Source organism: Lytechinus pictus, chromosome 2, assembly GCF_037042905.1.
Source record: "Lytechinus pictus isolate F3 Inbred chromosome 2, Lp3.0, whole genome shotgun sequence".
Lineage (NCBI taxonomy): Eukaryota > Metazoa > Echinodermata > Echinoidea > Temnopleuroida > Toxopneustidae > Lytechinus > Lytechinus pictus.
Window position 1 is genome coordinate 22,607,962 of NC_087246.1, and position 17,039 is coordinate 22,625,000.

The following is a 17,039-nucleotide window of genomic DNA, read 5'->3' on the forward strand; positions in this document are numbered from 1 at the left end:
TGGTTAGAAATCTCTGAGAACAGGATATTTATATATTATATCACAAGTACAAGCTATATTCCTTTCTCTTATTTAAATTATAATTTTATAGTGTAAATGCATCGTTAGCAACAACAAAAAATGAAAGAAATGAAGGGGAACTTACATTTTCACGGCTTTTTCCTGATTTTCTGGGCAGCTGCTCTTCTCTTCTGACTCGCGATCGAAGCTGATATGAAGATCACGTGATTCGCGTTCTCGTCAGCTGATCGGTTGGTTATTCTTTTCGTCAGACGTTAATAATATATATTTTATAATGCTAGCATTCATCGCTAATTTAGGTGAAAGAGATTGAAGTTAAACAGCGCCAGGTCGGAATCATAATTATTTTGGAAGAGTGTATTTATACACTCGATCTCATACCTGACGTAGACGGCGCTATTCAACAAATGCACAATCTTCAATATAAAAAATAAAACAGAAAGAACGCCTTGAACACAGGCCAAAATGCCTAACGATTTCTCCGCGGCATTAACAACTATCGTAAAGGGCGCTCCATTTATCAATAAAGATGGATGCTAAGCTGTCTATGGCGACAAAATTTGCCGCAAATATTTACGAAGAATTGTGAGAAATGGTCTGAAAATGCAACAAAAGAACCGGTGAGTACCGATTAAACATTATTAAAGTTGTAAATAGATTATACATACCTTGTAGATTTAGTTTTTAAGGTGATATTAGTGCTTAGTTCTAAGCTAGGGAGGCTCAAACGCGCGTGAGTGGAGTCCCAGTTTATTAGCACGGGTAAGTATTGGGGTGTCGCCTAGAGTGGTTTTTCCAACTCATCCAAATTCCTGGCTATATTTCTTTAATTTTTATGAGATATTTGGTAGGGCCTACACTTACTCATAATAATATAAGGAACATTACTAACTGAAAGACTTTGTGAAATAAAAAGAAATCCATGTTCATAACTTAAATCTTAACTCAAATTAGGTGCGCAGACTTGGCCCAAGTCTTGGGGAATGGGGACCACCATCAGGCATCACACCAGCAATTAATTGAACATGTCGGACTGTCCACAAATGTATAACAAATAGTCTTACCATCAACGGTAGGTTCTTGGTTGTCTCCACAAGGATCACATCTTAATTCTGCTATATTGTAGTATTCTCCATTAGCTATACATTGTTGTACGGTCGTGTAAGGGAATGGATTGGTTGAATTGACCTCCATTACCCAGAAAATGAGAAGAAAATATATCGCAAATCTTTTAATCGGCGACATTTTTGGCATCACGTTTCCAAGGATCCGGCCGGCTAGGCGCGGCGGCGAGACCGCATGACTGGACCGACATACCCCATTATGGAATCGAGGCCGGTCTGGCCCTGGAATCGTGGGGCTGGATTGTGGGGGCTGGATTGTGGGGCTGGATTGTGGGGCTGGAATCGTGGGGCTGGGGGGGGGGGGGGCAAAACATAATTTACTACTAAGCTACGCTTTTTGTTACTTTTCTTCGTGCTTTCTTCCCTCTTTTCCCCTTTTCTCATTTTTTTTCTCCTCACCTTGATATCGACATCATCATTCATTTTCATCATAATCATCATCACTATTCTTCTCTTTTATCCGATCATAATTTAGATCATTTTATTATAATTAGCCTCACCATCATCATCATCAAACATCACTATTCTTCTCTTTTATCAATATCAATATCATAATATAGATTAACGTTTCATTATCATTAGCCTTAATTACCATCATCATTATCATCATCATCACCAACACCATCATTACCATCATCATCATCATATTCATCATCACCCTCACCATCCTTACCACCAGCTTACCGCCATTATCGTCATCATCAATCATCATTATTCTTGTCTTTGATAAATATCATGATACAGGTTAACAATGTTATTTAAAAAAATGTACATTATGATTGTTGAGCTTTACGTAATAATGAATAATTTCATACATTTCATTCAATCAGGGGTAAAATTTGGCAACCAATTAGTATTTTATTTCATAATATTTTTTTTATATAACATTAATTATGAAAAAACTGGTATGCCAGAACAAATGAACAAAAGTTGATGAGGCAAAATCAAGCAATCTTTCTTTGCTGGACAACAGTACATAATGCCATAATGTCATTATCATAAATCACACAATACACTTAAACAAGAGAATAATGGAAATTATATAACAAGAGTCATTATAATTATCAAAATTTTGTGAAGCATTTCCTCTCGTCTGACTTTTTCAATGGGACAATTGTTGCAAATCGGAGTAAAGCCTGATGAAGGCATCATCACCACACAATGTTTTCAAATTCAGTGGTAAAATCTGGCAACAAATTAGTATTTTACTTCATAATCAGTGGCGGACCGTGACCCCAAGGAGACAAATGATTGGAGGGGCACTGTATTCTTTGTGAACAATACTGTGCCCCTCCAATGCTTTGTCTCCTCTGGGTCACAGTCCGCCACTGTTCATAATATTTTTTTTAAGTTACATTAATTATGAAAAAACTGGAATGCCAGAACAAATGAACAAAAGTTGATGAGGCAAAATGAAATGTATTTCAAGCAACCTTTCTTTACTGGACAACAGTACATAATGTCAGTGTCATTATCATAAATCACACAAGACACTGAAATAAAGAGGATAATGGAAATTATATAATAAGGGTCATTATATCTATCAGAATGATGTAAAGTATTTCCTCTCGTCTGACTTTTTCAATGGGACAATTGTTGTTAATTGGAGAAGTGTCTGATCGGAGTAGATCAGGGCATCATTACCACAATGTTTGCAAATCAATCACAAAGACGGTAATGACCATTAATTAGGACCATTGTTGTATATGAATATTTTTCAACATATCCACTATAAACCAAAAAAAATTGTCTTTGAAATTTTCAACCAATAAAAAAAACATAAGGAACATTTTCCTGTGGAAAATTGCAAATGGAAAAGCCTTGAGCATGCCTTTACTTACTACCACTTTACATTTTAAAGGGATGCTCCAGGCTGAAATTTATATGATTCAAACAGGTAAAGAAAAATCAGACAAACAAAACACTGAAAATTTGGTTAAAATCGGACAATGAATAACAAAGTTATGGCAATTTAAAGATTTGCATTATTCCAGTGAAACAGTTCTAGGCATGTCTTCATGAATATTCAATGAGCAAATTGATGATGTCATTATCCCCACTTGTTTTTTTTTTTATTTTATTATATGAAATTAGGTTTTTCAAATTTTTTCTACCAAGAACTTAAAAAATTGGATTGACAACTGATTTAATGAAATTTATTGCTGCAACTTATTTCATTATAAAGGAGACACATTGTTCACACATGTGTGAAAAATGAAACAATTATGATTTCATGTAATAACAAAAGGAAAGTGGGGATGTGACATCATCAGCCCACCTAATGAATATTCATGATGATGTATGTAACTTTTTTTTACAAAATATTGCTAAACTTTAAAATTCAATAACTTTGTTATTTGTTATCCGATTTTGATGAATTTTTCAACATTTTGCTCTGTGAATTTTACTCTATTTATTTCGATATATTTTCAGCCCGGAGTACCCCTTTAAAGGGATGAATTGGATGGTTTAAAAAGGATTGTGTACATGTGCAATTATTCAGAGGGTTATGCAACAAGTCAAATAACTTACTACGGCAGTGCGTATTAAAGACGTACTTGAAAGAAGCATTACAAGATATACAAAGTTTAGCAGAACAACAACATGTTGCTCTGCCCGTGCATACTACACATGTAACTTGCCAAGGCATTTTTAAAAATTAAGATCAATTGAACCAAAGAATGTCAATTTTGTTGATGATTTATTTATCTTTAGATGAAATTACACTTCATTGTTACAGAATAAAATCCTCCATATTCATGATTATGATTGGTTTATACTTAAGGGGAAAATTTGGGGCAAGAAAAATCCATTAGTACTTGAGTTTCAGAGATAATTTGCATAAAACATTATTTGCACTCTTTCATAGTTCACAATTCATGATAATACATTCAGAAATGTTTTTATTCAGTATAGAGAATATCTCACACTAAACATATTTTCTGTAAGAAAAATAAAATAACTAGGTCACTTTATTCTAAAACTACCACAGTTAAATGTAGATAGTAGAAAATCTTCTGAACAGGCGAAGGAGCTTCTTTTTTCCATATCAATTCATATGACTCATGAACTATGTGTATTTCCACCACAAATGCAGAATATGCAAAGTTCAAATGAGGAATTCAATAAGTTATTGGACATGATTATAAAAATAGCCAAATAGCCCATCGAAAGGAGGATGGCAAATGAAGCAAGAATATGTACCGGTACACTGCAACCAACAGTTAGATGTAATGGTAAATTGCCAATTCGTCCACTGCCAACTCATCCACTTACCACATGGTCTGCCTTCATTTAGTCTAATGCCATTCCGTCCATCAACATTTCGTCTAACAACCATTTGGTCCAATAACCATTTGGTCCAATCATCACTTAGTCTAATCACCAGTTCGTCTATTACCATTTCGTCTAATAACCAGTTGGTCTAATACCCATTTTCTTTTCATTCACTTTGCACAATTAACATTTTAGTTTAATAAAGACCAAATGGTATATGGACAAAATGGCTATTGGACCAACTCGTTATTCGACGGAATGGCATTGGACTAAATGAAAGTACACCATGTGGTCAGTGGACGAAATGGTAGACCAAATGGTAGTAGACGAGTTGGCAATTGGAAGAAGTGGCATTCGACAAATTGGAAATAAAGTGATGTAATTGGGTAATTAATGTCAATGCAAGAAAGGAAGTTTGTATCAATTCAAAATACACAATCAATTTAACCAATAAGAGACTGACTGAAATGAAATCTTTGAAATTTTTATAAATCTCAAGCATGCATATATATGTGTGCTCAGTCTCCAACAGCTACGGGTCAATTCTTTGAATCACATTCGGTGAAGGACTCTTGTACTGAACAGGTATGTAAGTTTCGGCAGGCTGGGGGTTTCTTTCAAAAGCAGATACCCGACAATCGACTGGCAGATCGAGCGCAAAAGCTCATATACTACTTCAGAGGTTGACTGACTGATCATTTCTGAATTCACTTCTCATTCCATTTAGGCCATTGTAGATCAGCAAATGTCCGGGTGTCCATGCGATCAATGTATAAAGTTCCCTGAAGATGATCATATTCATGCTGTATGATCCTTGCTGGGTACCCACTGACACGCCAAGTAACTGGCTCTGCTTTCTCATTTAGACCTGCATTTCAAAATGAAAGGAAACTATTACTAGTAGTATTATCCATACAAACAAAGGGTAAATTGCCAATTCATCAACTCATGCACTCACCAAATGGTCTACCTTCATTTAGTCAAATGCCATTCCGCCCATCAATATTTCGTCTAACAACCATTTGGTCTAATCATCAATTTATCTAATCACCAGTTCGTCTATGACCATTCCGTCTCATAACCCGTTGGTCTAATATTTGTTTTAATTTCATTAATTTTGCCCAATTAATACTTAGTCTAATTAGACCAAATGGTATATGGACTAAATAGCTATTGGACCAATGGATCATTAGACGAAATGGTGAGGGGAGGAATTGGCAACTAGATCATTGGCATTGGACCAAATGAAAACAAACCAAAGCAAAGATATATTCCTATTATTTAACAAATTGAAACTGTGTGTGATAGATGCTTATTCAGGATCATAGAATTACAAACATACATAATAATAATAATAATTACTTCTTATTATTACTTGCAATATATTGAACATGTTAAAACAAATGAGATTTAAGCATCTTCTTAAACACATCAATAGAAGAACATTGTCTAAGTTTATGGGGTAATCTATTCCAATATTTGGGGGCAAACACAGAAAAAGACCTATCACCTACTGATTTGTTCGGGGGATGTGAAGAGGGATATGTGATGATGACCGAGTGTTGTACATTGATTGGTGAACTGTTAGGAGGTCTGACAGGTATAATGGAGCTTGATCATTGAGACATTTGAATGTGATAGTCAGAGACTTATGCTCAATTCGATTTTTTACTTTCAGCCAGTGTAATTCTCTTATCAGGGGGGTTGTCTGTGTATATGATGGTTGACAGTAAATGACCCTTGCTGCTTTATTCTGTAGTTTCTGTAGACGATCTAGGTTCTGAGAGGTGACACCATTATAAAGAGAATTACAATAATCTAATATAGATGTAACCAGCAACCTAACAGCAGTATGACATGTATCATTATCAATAAACTTTCTGATTCTACTAATATTTCGAAGGTGGTAGTTAACTGACTTAGACATACTAATAACTTGATCTGACATTGTCATATGTTTATCTAGAACACAACCAAGAATACGAATAGAGTCTGATGATGTACATCGTTAATGATGTACATCGTTGATGTACATCATTGGGAGGACCAGGATTTATTTGAGTAATTGAAGTTTGTAAGTATACTGAACATGATTTCGTTTTTTCCTTCAATATTTTCTCATCATAACTTATTACACTCAAGAGCAGAAGTGGCATTGAGGCAATATGTTCAATATCACCATTTACCTTCAATTTCAACTTCATGTGCCCTTGGTGTGGCAGCAGTGAATCCTGTAAGACTTAGGCATCCTTCTGGCAGAATGATCTGTTGATCTGATAAAATCTTTAAGGTCGGGTTTACAAACACCCTGAGGGGAACAACTTCCATCTCTCTGACTTTCTGGACCTCTAAAGGAAATCCCTTGAAATGTTTCTCGGTGAACTCCATGACGAACACCTGCTGGGCCAAGCCAATCTGAGGAGCAGCTAATCCTACCCCACCTGTCTTCCTCATCACTTCCACCATCTTCTTAATGAGAGCTTGGAACTCTTTAGTCCTGATGTCATTAGGGTCTACAGGAGCACTTTTCCCACGAAGAACAGGATCACCAACCTGTGTTACATGGTTGTATGGAGGTGTTGCCATCTTGACTCTGGAGAGGGCCTTTTTCAGAAGAAAGGCGACTGATAAATAAATGGGCTGTTTGACGATGACCCTGGTTAGATTTTGCTGGGTGGATGTGATGTGAACAAACCGACTTGCTGAGGTCCTCAGCACCGCTACCCCAACAGCACGAACACAACATTGACGCAACATCTGAGGGCTGAATTTGATGCTGGTTTCCGTCTCTGTCAGACAAATGTTCTCTAGTATATCACTAATCTGATTCCAGTAGTTACGATTGACCTGTCTCTACCTGTAATGAGAAGTAATACATTTGAGAAAATGTACAGTAAATGTTCAGTAATCTGAGCTATGAAAACATTGCTATCTGATATAGATTTTTTTTGCTGTAAATATTTTGTACAATAAAAGCCCCTGGATAAATACCAGTAAGATGTACCAAGTTCAAAGACCATCTATATACGTAAGACTTTCTGTGATTGCAGGCATTGTGTGTATAGGGATAGGAATTAGGACCTGATAAAGCTCGGAATCTCAAACTTGGGGTGGGTTTTGGTTTTTCAGGATAAAAGAGTCAAGAATCACTCAAGTGCAAGCTCTCATTTTATTTCAAATTAGGGGAGATCGGGAAGTTAGTTGGAACGCAGGGTAAGTTGAAACATTGTAATTTTCTTTAACGCCTGTAAAATGAATTTATGCAATACTGCCCTCAATTTATTTTACAGGCGTTAAAGAAAATCACAATGTTTCAACTTACCCCACATTCCGACTAACCCCGATCTCCCCTATGTGATTACCCCCAACAAGTCTTCAACATGTTTCATGGGATGAGCTCCTTGGCTATTTGAAGATCTAGGTATGTAATCATCATCACAACACAAGTTCACAAAATTTGACTCATCCATCCTGCTATTGAAAAAAAAAACATGGAAGTGCTACTGCTAAAACAAGCTCAAGCTCGACAACATACAACGCTGTTTTTGAAGATCTAAGGCTAAGCAAATGCCTAACGATAAGTCGTAAGATACATAGATCAAAGTACTAATACTCTACAATTATTTTTAGGACTGTCTCTCTTGCATGTTTTGTTGGTTGTTACATTCCGCTGGACTACAAGTACGAGCTACGTCTTGCTTCACTACACCTCCTCCAGAGAAATTTAAAAAAAGTAAAACAAATTTTGAAAACTCCTCCAGACGGATTTCATCATGACCCTGAATAAATACAGAATTAGTCTTTCTTTCAGTGTCTTTTAGTTTTACAACACTACAGATCTAACTAAATAATTAACTTAATCTACATCACTCCTAGTACCAACAATGAGGTCCAAACATTAACATGTATGATCTAGATTAGTAGATACCAATAATATATCCCCTGATTCTGAGTCAAGACTCAAACTACATCTCTCACTCAAGCCAATGCCTGGCCTGGCGCATGGGCTTCATGTCTTTGCCTAGTGAGTATTTGCCAGCTAAAGAGAAAGTTGAGAAAGGTTACCATCACGATAGTACCTTCTAGTCTACATCAAGAGCCACAAAACTAGATCCACCATTAAACATCAAGATTCAGGGCCTGGGTAGTCGGTAACAGTCAGTAACAGTGCATGCAGCTTCATGCTTGCGAAAAATTGGACGTGTACGGTACTGCTTGCCCCGGGGACCTCGACACGTCTTTAGACAGTGTCGTGTTCGGGCTGCCGCAGTAACGGTACTGCATGCATGCAGTGTACGTTGCGCCGTGGGTGTAAAAATGCCAGATGGGGGAATCCCCTGGCCATTTACACAAAAGGAGCCTTAAATTAGTATTTCTGTAAGCTTAAAAGATTTTGTTTTAGTGCAAATAATGTTTTTGTAACAAATGATAATAATTTTACTGATAATAAATTATATTTAAAGTCTTTTGTTTATAAATCCACTAATAATGGCTCGTTTTTTTCCAGGATTTTTTTTACAAATTGGCATTGCTTGAAAGGTCAACAAAAACTTCGGTGGAGTTTATTAACCCTACCTCAACCCAAATCATAAACAGGTACACGTAACGGGCCGCGGAGCAAACGCTGACTACTGAGACTGGGTACTGAGTGAGACTAACTTTGTTAGAAAGAATCTAATGTCAAGACAAGTTCAAAATGGAGGCTTCCCTATTCTTGATCATTACAATATCCCTGTTTGTAGGGTTTTTGTTCTTAATCTACGTTCTTTCACCACTTATTACACCGAAAAGAATGAAGCTGAACAAGGCACACGTCGTGGTAAGTGAACTAAACGACAACGTTATCTCCACTTTAATTTAATAATACTTTAGTTTAATTCGGTACCGCGTTACCGTATACGTAGCCAGGAACAGGACAGTAAAAATCATTTACTAACGTAGGCCTATGCTTACTCTCTACGAAGCCAGGGATCCCATCCTGTTCATCATGTTTATCTGTGTGTTCCGCCAAAAAACCTGAAACTCTGGCCCCCGAGATTTCTACTTTCATTTCTAAAAAGATCTAACCCTGGCTTTGGGATACAACATCATTTCTACGCTATCGATTTCAGTTTTAAACAAGAAATCATTAAAAAAATGAGAAAACTGTGAAAAGATGGGGGAGACTTGCCCGATGTTTATGCCGTCATCTTGTTTCCTATTGTTCTTCGATCCCAACATTACGGATGCGTGCTTTATTATTACTATGGATGGGAAAAACATGACAATACATGTATACTTGTTTGGGTACTTTGAGATCAAACGATAATTAGTCTATAAATCATGGAGTTAGAAGTAAAATTTTACTTTTCACTTTCTCAATGAATTAATTCATTGAGAAAGTGAAAAGATTTGATCCATAAAACAAATGACATAGTTTTCCAAGCTTTAAATAACTTGGTAATATCTAACCTCTTTGTTCCAGATCACTGGTGGTTCTAGTGGTATCGGTAAAGCTGTTGCTATGGAAGTCCTCAGGCAAGGTGCTAGTGTTACACTCTTAGCAAGAAATCAGGTACACCTGTACAGTCAAAATCCACAGCATGATAATTGGATTTGTTATTGTTTTTACTTACATTGTACAATAAATTTGATGGTTTCATTTTCATATTCCCAAATTTAAAAAATAATCTATTTTTCATTTTGTCCTGCTCTTCTGCTCCATCGAGAAGGTTACAGACCTTATTTAAGTATTCAATTTAGATTATTTTAACCCATTGCCTACTGGAATTTGGAACAAGGTGATCACTGTACAAACCATATACACATTTATTTTGAACTCAGCAGTTTGATTCAGTGTTGACTCAAAAGTTTATAGATCAAATGTTGACTTTATTAAGTGAATGCCGATTGTTGTTTAAAAGGACAGGAGCTGTGTGAAGATTTGTTTTTTATATAATCATTGATTTTGGTCAATATTTAAGTCATCATTCCTTTGCTCACAGTATTTGAACATAATATGCTATGTATTATTGGAAGACTTAAAATGGAATACCAGAAATATAGGCCCTAATAATGAGTGTAATATTTATGTTATTCCATGAAATAAAACCATGAAATATAATTGTTATCTCTCCCACCCCCCCCCCCCAAAAAAAAAAGAGGGAGAAATTTGCTTGAACAAGTCATGTTATCACTTAAACACATACAGCATTATCACTTCAAGATCAAACTTGGTTATTACCATGCAACTATGTATTTCATTATGATGTCATTGAGTGTTGTGCTCTTTGCTGTGCATCACATTGCTTCCATTGCTGTACGCGCATGTGCACTAGACTGTTGAATACGGTCGATATTCAACAGCAAGTTTTGTACAGGAGCTTGTATGATATTCGTCGGATTTCGGTCCTTTCCAGGGGCTGTGGAACTGTTTTCAAAGTGGGGGGGGCTGACCATGCAAAAAATCACAATCCTATGGTCATTTTTATGTTTTTGTACACGGTTTTGGAAAAAAGTGGGCCCCCCCCCCCCCCGCTTCCGAGGCCCCTGCTTTCAGGGATATGCTCTGCTATTGAACGGGCAATTGATGCAGACCAAAACACACATTTTTTATGTATCGCTATACAGCGCGTCCCCCAAAAAATGTCCCTCTGATATGCAGATAAATTACTTCCAAAAATAAAAATTACTCCCAATAAAATGTATCGAACTAGGAAGCCCATCTCGTGTTCTAACTTCTATAAAAATTTCATTGGTCTCGGTTCAGTGATTTTGAATACACAGCCTATTATGTAACAGTGGTGCTTTTCAGCCCATTCCAAGTTTGCATGCATGCAGCACTGCTTTGGGTTCTGCACTTTCTCGCATATCAACCCCTTTGACCATTCTGACCAAGGAGATATCACCTCTATCTCCTTGTTCTGACCAAGGAATTCCCTGATCTGACCAGGGAAATCTCCATGATCTAACCAGGCTCATCAAATCACAACTTTGAGCATGTTCAGAAGGGCAACAATTATTGAGACAATGGGTCTTGTCTGTTTCATGCATAATTCCAACAATACTGCATTTTTGTTTTCATTCCTTTATTTTACTCATCCATGATCATTCACTTTTTCTTTCAAGTTGGTGCACTGATTCAATCATCAAAACAAACTTAATTTTTTATGTTTCTTGTCCTTCTGAACATGCTCAACAGCTCAAGTGTATGTTTTGATGAGCCTGGATATGATTAGGGAAATGTCCCTGCTCAGATCCTGGATGTAAAAATGGGGGTTAACATGCCATAGACAATGAAGAAATGCATCAATGCTGCAAACTTGGAATGGGCTAAAATATTTTACTGTTATGTAACAGAGTGTGTATTCAAAACCGCTGAAGCACGACTAATGAAATTTTCATAGAAGTTAGATCATGAAATGAGCTTTCTACTCATGAACATTTATTTGAGAATCCTACCACATTTTAGAATTAATTCAGTCCTATGTCAGAGGGACATTTTTTTTGGGACGCGCTGTACACTCTATACAGATGATAATGTTTTATGTCTCATATATGTTATTGGTAATGTTCCAAAAAAAAGAAACTCATTCTCTTATTTCCTTGTATTGCTTTGCTGCCCTCTATAGGAGAAATTAAAACAAGCCAAACTTGACCTTGAGAAGTATATCATTGACAAGGGACATCAGGTAATGATTTTCTAAGTTTATGAATGGAATGTGTAATTTTTTCTTCATGATTATGTAATTTCTTTCTTTGTTTATTATTAAAAAAAAAACACTTTATATTTATGCAATAAATCATTGAGAAGAGATGTTGCAGTATGATTATTATACAAAAGGACTATTTCAACAGAGATATTCCAAGACAGAAAACAATCTTCAATTTTACAAAAACAAAATGAAACCTTATTCATTTTTAATGAAACCACAAGTGATTTCCATAAGGATATATTTTTCTCTATTATGGATTTTCAGTGATTCTACAAATTAAAGGGTCCTCTGATTTTTTTCCTCCTTCACTTTCAAGATGAAACTATAAGGTGGTATATCACATCTGCTTTGTGTTTCTTTAATTTTATACAAAATACATTGTCATACCTCTGCCCTGGTAAACCCTATGATCTTGTCCGAACTAACTTTGGCAGGGGCCTTTCCCATTGGTTTTATATTTGTCTGTTAATAGTCTGTCACAAAAATGTTAATTATTTTTCTTAACTTTCTCTCATTTATTTATTCGCGCATCAATTATGTTCATACTTGGTACATATGATCCTTGGGTAATTCCATGTGTGAGCCCTATGAGGAAGATGGGGTCAAAGGTCATCTAGGGGTCAAAAGGTCAAATGATATGAGGTCGTGTCCATCCTTTTTCAAGTTTTTGTTCAACTTGCTCTTATTTCTTTTTTTTCTGCATCAATTTTGATCACACTTGGTCCAAAGGATCATTGTGTATCATGTTGTTGAGGATGATGGGATCAAGGGTCAAAGGTCATAAATGAGGAACAAAGTTCATTTTCTGTTCAAATTGCTCTCATTTCTTTATTTCTCAATTTATTATCTTCACACTTGGTACAAATTATCCTTGGGTAATACCACATGCGTTTAGTTGAGGATGATGGGTCAAATGTCTTCTAGGGGTCAAAAGGTCAAGTTTTTGTTCAACTTGCTCTCATTTCTTTATATCTGCATTACCTGTGTTTGTACTCGGTTCAAGTGATCTTTGGGTAATACCACACGTGTGTTATTGAGGATGATTAACTTAAAGGTCATCTAGGGTTTAAAAGATTATACTGCATATCTTTATTGCAAAATCAGGCGAGACTAGTGGTTCATGAACCACCTTGTGTCTTAAGGGGGAGGGGGGCTTAAAGGTCAAGTCCACCCCAGAAAAATGTTGATTTGAATAAATAGAGAAAAATCAAACCAGCATAACGCTGAAAATTTTATCAAAATCGGACGTAAGATAAGAAAGTTATGACACTTTAAAGTTTCCCTTATTTTTCACAAAACAGTGATATGCACATCTCAGTGACATGCAAATGAGACTGTCGATGATGTCCCTCACTCACTATTTCTTTTGTTTTCTATTGTTTGAAATATACAATATTTCATTTTTTACAGATTTGACGATAAGGAACAACTTGACTGAACCATGTAATTTAGTATCAAACAATGTTAATTCCATATGTTCATGGAGGAATTAATCGTTGTTTCACTAGACAAAGAGGAGAAAATTAGATTATTTCATCTTTCATATGATAAAATACAAAAGAAATAGTGAGTGGATGATGTCATCAGTCTCCCCATTTGCATACAGACCAGGATGTGCATATAACCCTTTTGTGAAATTTAGCGAAACTTTAAAATGTCATAACTTTTTTATTTTACATCCGATTTTGATGGAATTTTCAGTGTTATGCTTGTTGGATTTTTCTCTTTTTATACAATGAACTTGTCCTTTAAGTAATATAAGGATAAGAATATGGTTAACTAGTGCGACATGTACATGTAGGTCCTAGACTGGATTCTAGCTTGATGTATTCGCTTTCCATGGTACCGATTGTTCAAGACTTTCAAACTGTCCATCATTTTGATATCCTTTTCTTTTGAAATCCCATTAGAAAATTCTCTGCATATCTGTGGATTTAGCAAAGGATTATGGATCCGTAGAACAGGCCATTGAAAAGGTAATTCATTCAACCTACAAAGTCTATGTTCAAGAGAATTTTATTCATTATTAAAGTCCATCCCTTTTTTATACACGTGTTTTCTGGCTCATTTGAACAGTTAACTGCATTTGTTTTCCTCCTAGTCGAAGCTACAGTTTGTGATATTGCTCGGTACAATCATATTTGTTCAGTTTATCATTAGCTTTTCCATAATAATTGTTCATGGAGGAAAGGTCGTGGGGGAGCATGTCAAGACACTTCATATTGTCCATACAAACTGTGTGCATTAAACGATGTAACTTTTAGTATTTTGTGATAAATTTTTTAATATTACTGTATTGTTACATTCTCCTGAAAGATTCAGATAATGAAACAAACCTGAGAATATGTTTAAAATTCCTTTTTTTTAGTATCAGATTGGCAGAGTTCAAGATTTGCCCAGCTCTAAATTGAAAATTTAACGGAAAGTAATACATTCTCTTGAAAGATTCGAATAATGAAACAATCCTTGAAATGTTTTTAGAATTCCTTTTCTTTAGTATCAGATTGGCAGAGTTCAAGATTGACCCAGCTGTAAATGAACATTTTAATGGAAAGTAATAAGCTAATGAGGGGAAAACTCATATCACTGGGAAGGAATGATAATGAAAACTAAATACTTTGGGAATTTCAGGAATGTACAGTATAGTCATTTGTGGGAAGTGGTTCAATGGTCACTGATGTTTATAAACAAATTTTCTAACAGCCAATCAAATGCAAGGATTCAAGTTGCATACCAGTTAGCCAATAAAACTCACTGAAGGGATGCATGGTGAAACCTTCCCCTGATATCACATACATTGCATTAAATCATGAACTGCTAGCCGACAGTTGCCTTCTTCATGGCATTCTTTTCTTGATGATACCTTGGCGCTGGGCCCAGACTTGGAAAAGGGTTGCAATTAGTATCAATTATGGAAAGCTAGCTATGCCAACATCTAGAATGCATGTTCATAATTTAAGGCATTTTCTAGATGATATTGACACTCATGCATGCATCAGTGTCTTGGCAGTGCAATGTGCTCCTTTGTTTACAAAGAGGCTTCCTGTACAAATAATTATGACATAGATGGATTTTCATAGCTGAGGATTTGCAATTCAATCACAAGTCTTTCTAAGATTGGGCCCTGGTCCTTTGATGCATATCCATGTAGGTCCAGAGATTACTCATGTTTTTTTTTTCTTAAATGGTTTCATGACGTGGCACTCTGGAGGTTTTAGAATGATTTGTCTTAAATATTTATATGATGTTATTAATTATATTTATCTTGTTAATTATTTTCTGATTTATTCTTAGTCAGTGGAGGTAATGGGTCCATGTGATATGTTGATCAACAGTGCTGGGAAATCTAGTGCACTTGCTTTTGAAGAGCTGGAGATATCTGAGTTTAAGGTATGTGCAAATCATTGACTGAACAATGCAGGTATTTTTCCCCTGCGAAATAGTATGGGGGGGGAGGGGGGATTTGATTCTTCTTTACTTTGACCAGTCCCTCTTCCAATTTTATTTGTTTGAAGAAATTAATTCTTTATCATTTATAAAATTAATGTACATGTACATTTCTGTCTTGCACCCAATTAAAAGATTGCATTTTCGATATAGTAAAAAAAAATTACAGAAATAGAACTAAAGGGAAATGATTGCCAGGCAGTGATTCTGTCGTCTGATGATGACTTCCAAGCTATAAATGGCTGATAAAAATCTCACTTGATCCAAGATTTTTCTGGATATATTTCCAAGGCCGGGCTTGAAATCTTTATCTCCAGGGTGGAAGCCAGAATTTTTTCTTTATCAGAGCGTCTATATTTTTTCTAATCATATCGCTGCTAATTACTTTTATAGCAGAAGCAGAATTAAAGCCTTGTTTTGATTTACAAAAAGAATCATGCAAACAACTTATTTTCCATATTTAAATTGATATACAAATCAATACTCAATCAGTATTAAGGATAAATGTTGGTAGTATTTCATGAAGAATATTATTACTGAAATATTTGCCATGAACCAATGAGATGCATGGATTTCAGTAGCTTATTACAAAAAGTCAGTGAAAATAACTGGCTACTTGTTTCGTGAAATGCTTCCAAGGAGTTAAAATTGGTAGCAATGTATGTTCTAAAGTTTTTGTGGCTTGACAGATTTAGTTATAGTGATGATTTTGAATGGAAATTTTAACATTGGTGGGCTTTTAAAACCCTGTATCTCAAAATAAAAAAAGTATGTTAGGCTAAAAAAAACATGTATTTCAGAATTAATGCAATGGTGACAACCTCTTTTTGTCTGCCATCTGTCTTCTAAAATACTGTAAAGAACCTCCTTTTTACAAAGGAAGGTTGTCACATATTATGGCACAAGTCTTAAGTAAAGCTTTTACTGAGCTGTTTACTAAAGCTGTCCTCAAAATTATGAAACTTAAGGTTTTAACAAGTCACTATAAATGATACTTTTCTTTTCCTAACATTGCAGAAAGACATGGAGGTGAACTACCTGGGCTCAGTCTATGCTACACGTGCCGTATTACCGTACATGAAGAAGCAATCACATGGGCGTATTGTTTTCATCTCATCACAAGCTGGTCAACTAGGCCTCTATGGATACTCCTCGTATAGTGGATCAAAGTTTGCTCTTAGGGGATTTGCAGAAGCTCTTCAAATGGAGGTAAATAAATCTATTACATTCATTTTCATTGGTAATAATTGCTCTCCACATAGAATGAAAAATTATTTAAGGATGTTCCGTAGTTAAAATAAAATCCATGCCATTTTCACCAAATTTTGCACAGATATACTTTAGCACCAAAATACTCAAAATATGCAAAAATTAACGTGGGTTTATATGCTTGATTTTTTGCTATCAAACTTTGAAGTTCACCCATTTGAAAGGTCTCGAGAAATACACAATAAAAATAATTTTGCAATTTTATACC

At 35.6% G+C, this 17,039-nt stretch overlaps 3 protein-coding genes across 4 annotated transcripts in view; 1 reads left to right on the forward strand and 2 right to left on the reverse strand.

Annotated features, from left to right (window-relative positions):
* LOC129282929 (meckelin-like) overlaps positions 1-1,285 on the reverse strand; it is a 39,520-nt gene extending 38,235 nt beyond the window's left edge. Inside the window, exon 1 of the mRNA XM_064113439.1 lies at positions 1,086-1,285. Coding sequence (XP_063969509.1) covers positions 1,086-1,275 — 190 coding nt within the window. The 5' untranslated portion in view covers positions 1,276-1,285. The remainder of the gene's footprint in view (positions 1-1,085) is intronic.
* A 693-nt stretch (positions 1,286-1,978) lies between these two features.
* LOC129254553 (peptide deformylase, mitochondrial-like) lies at positions 1,979-8,772 on the reverse strand. 2 transcript variants are annotated; one of them, XM_054893013.2, is made up of 3 exons: positions 8,501-8,772; positions 6,608-7,278; positions 1,979-5,289 (listed from the first exon to the last, which is right to left on the reverse strand). In XM_054893013.2, exons 2-3 carry the CDS (start codon positions 7,176-7,178, stop codon positions 5,129-5,131), a joined length of 732 nt encoding a protein of 243 aa, XP_054748988.2. In that variant the 5' UTR covers positions 7,179-7,278; positions 8,501-8,772; the 3' UTR covers positions 1,979-5,128. The 2 variants fall into 2 exon arrangements, with proteins under 2 accessions (XP_054748988.2, XP_063969524.1); XM_064113454.1 differs by having other exon boundaries at positions 8,487-8,728.
* Positions 8,773-8,933: 161 nt separating this feature from the next.
* Positions 8,934-17,039, forward strand: part of LOC129282919 (3-ketodihydrosphingosine reductase-like) — a 21,662-nt gene continuing 13,556 nt past the window's right edge. Inside the window, exons 1-6 of the mRNA XM_064113460.1 lie at positions 8,934-9,240; positions 9,886-9,975; positions 12,032-12,091; positions 14,026-14,091; positions 15,410-15,505; positions 16,580-16,771. Coding sequence (XP_063969530.1) covers positions 9,118-9,240; positions 9,886-9,975; positions 12,032-12,091; positions 14,026-14,091; positions 15,410-15,505; positions 16,580-16,771 — 627 coding nt within the window. The 5' untranslated portion in view covers positions 8,934-9,117. The remainder of the gene's footprint in view (positions 9,241-9,885; positions 9,976-12,031; positions 12,092-14,025; positions 14,092-15,409; positions 15,506-16,579; positions 16,772-17,039) is intronic.

What these genes read in the sequence shown, in the direction of transcription:
- LOC129254553 (XM_054893013.2), bottom strand. Translation starts at nt 7,178, where the DNA reads ATGTTGCGTCAATGTTGTGTTCGTGCTGTTGGGGTAGCGGTGCTGAGG. An exon ending in ACATGAAGTTGAAATTGAAG is followed by an intron (nt 5,290 to 6,607) that starts GTAAATGGTGAT and finishes TTTGAAATGCAG; the next exon opens with GTCTAAATGAGAAAGCAGAG.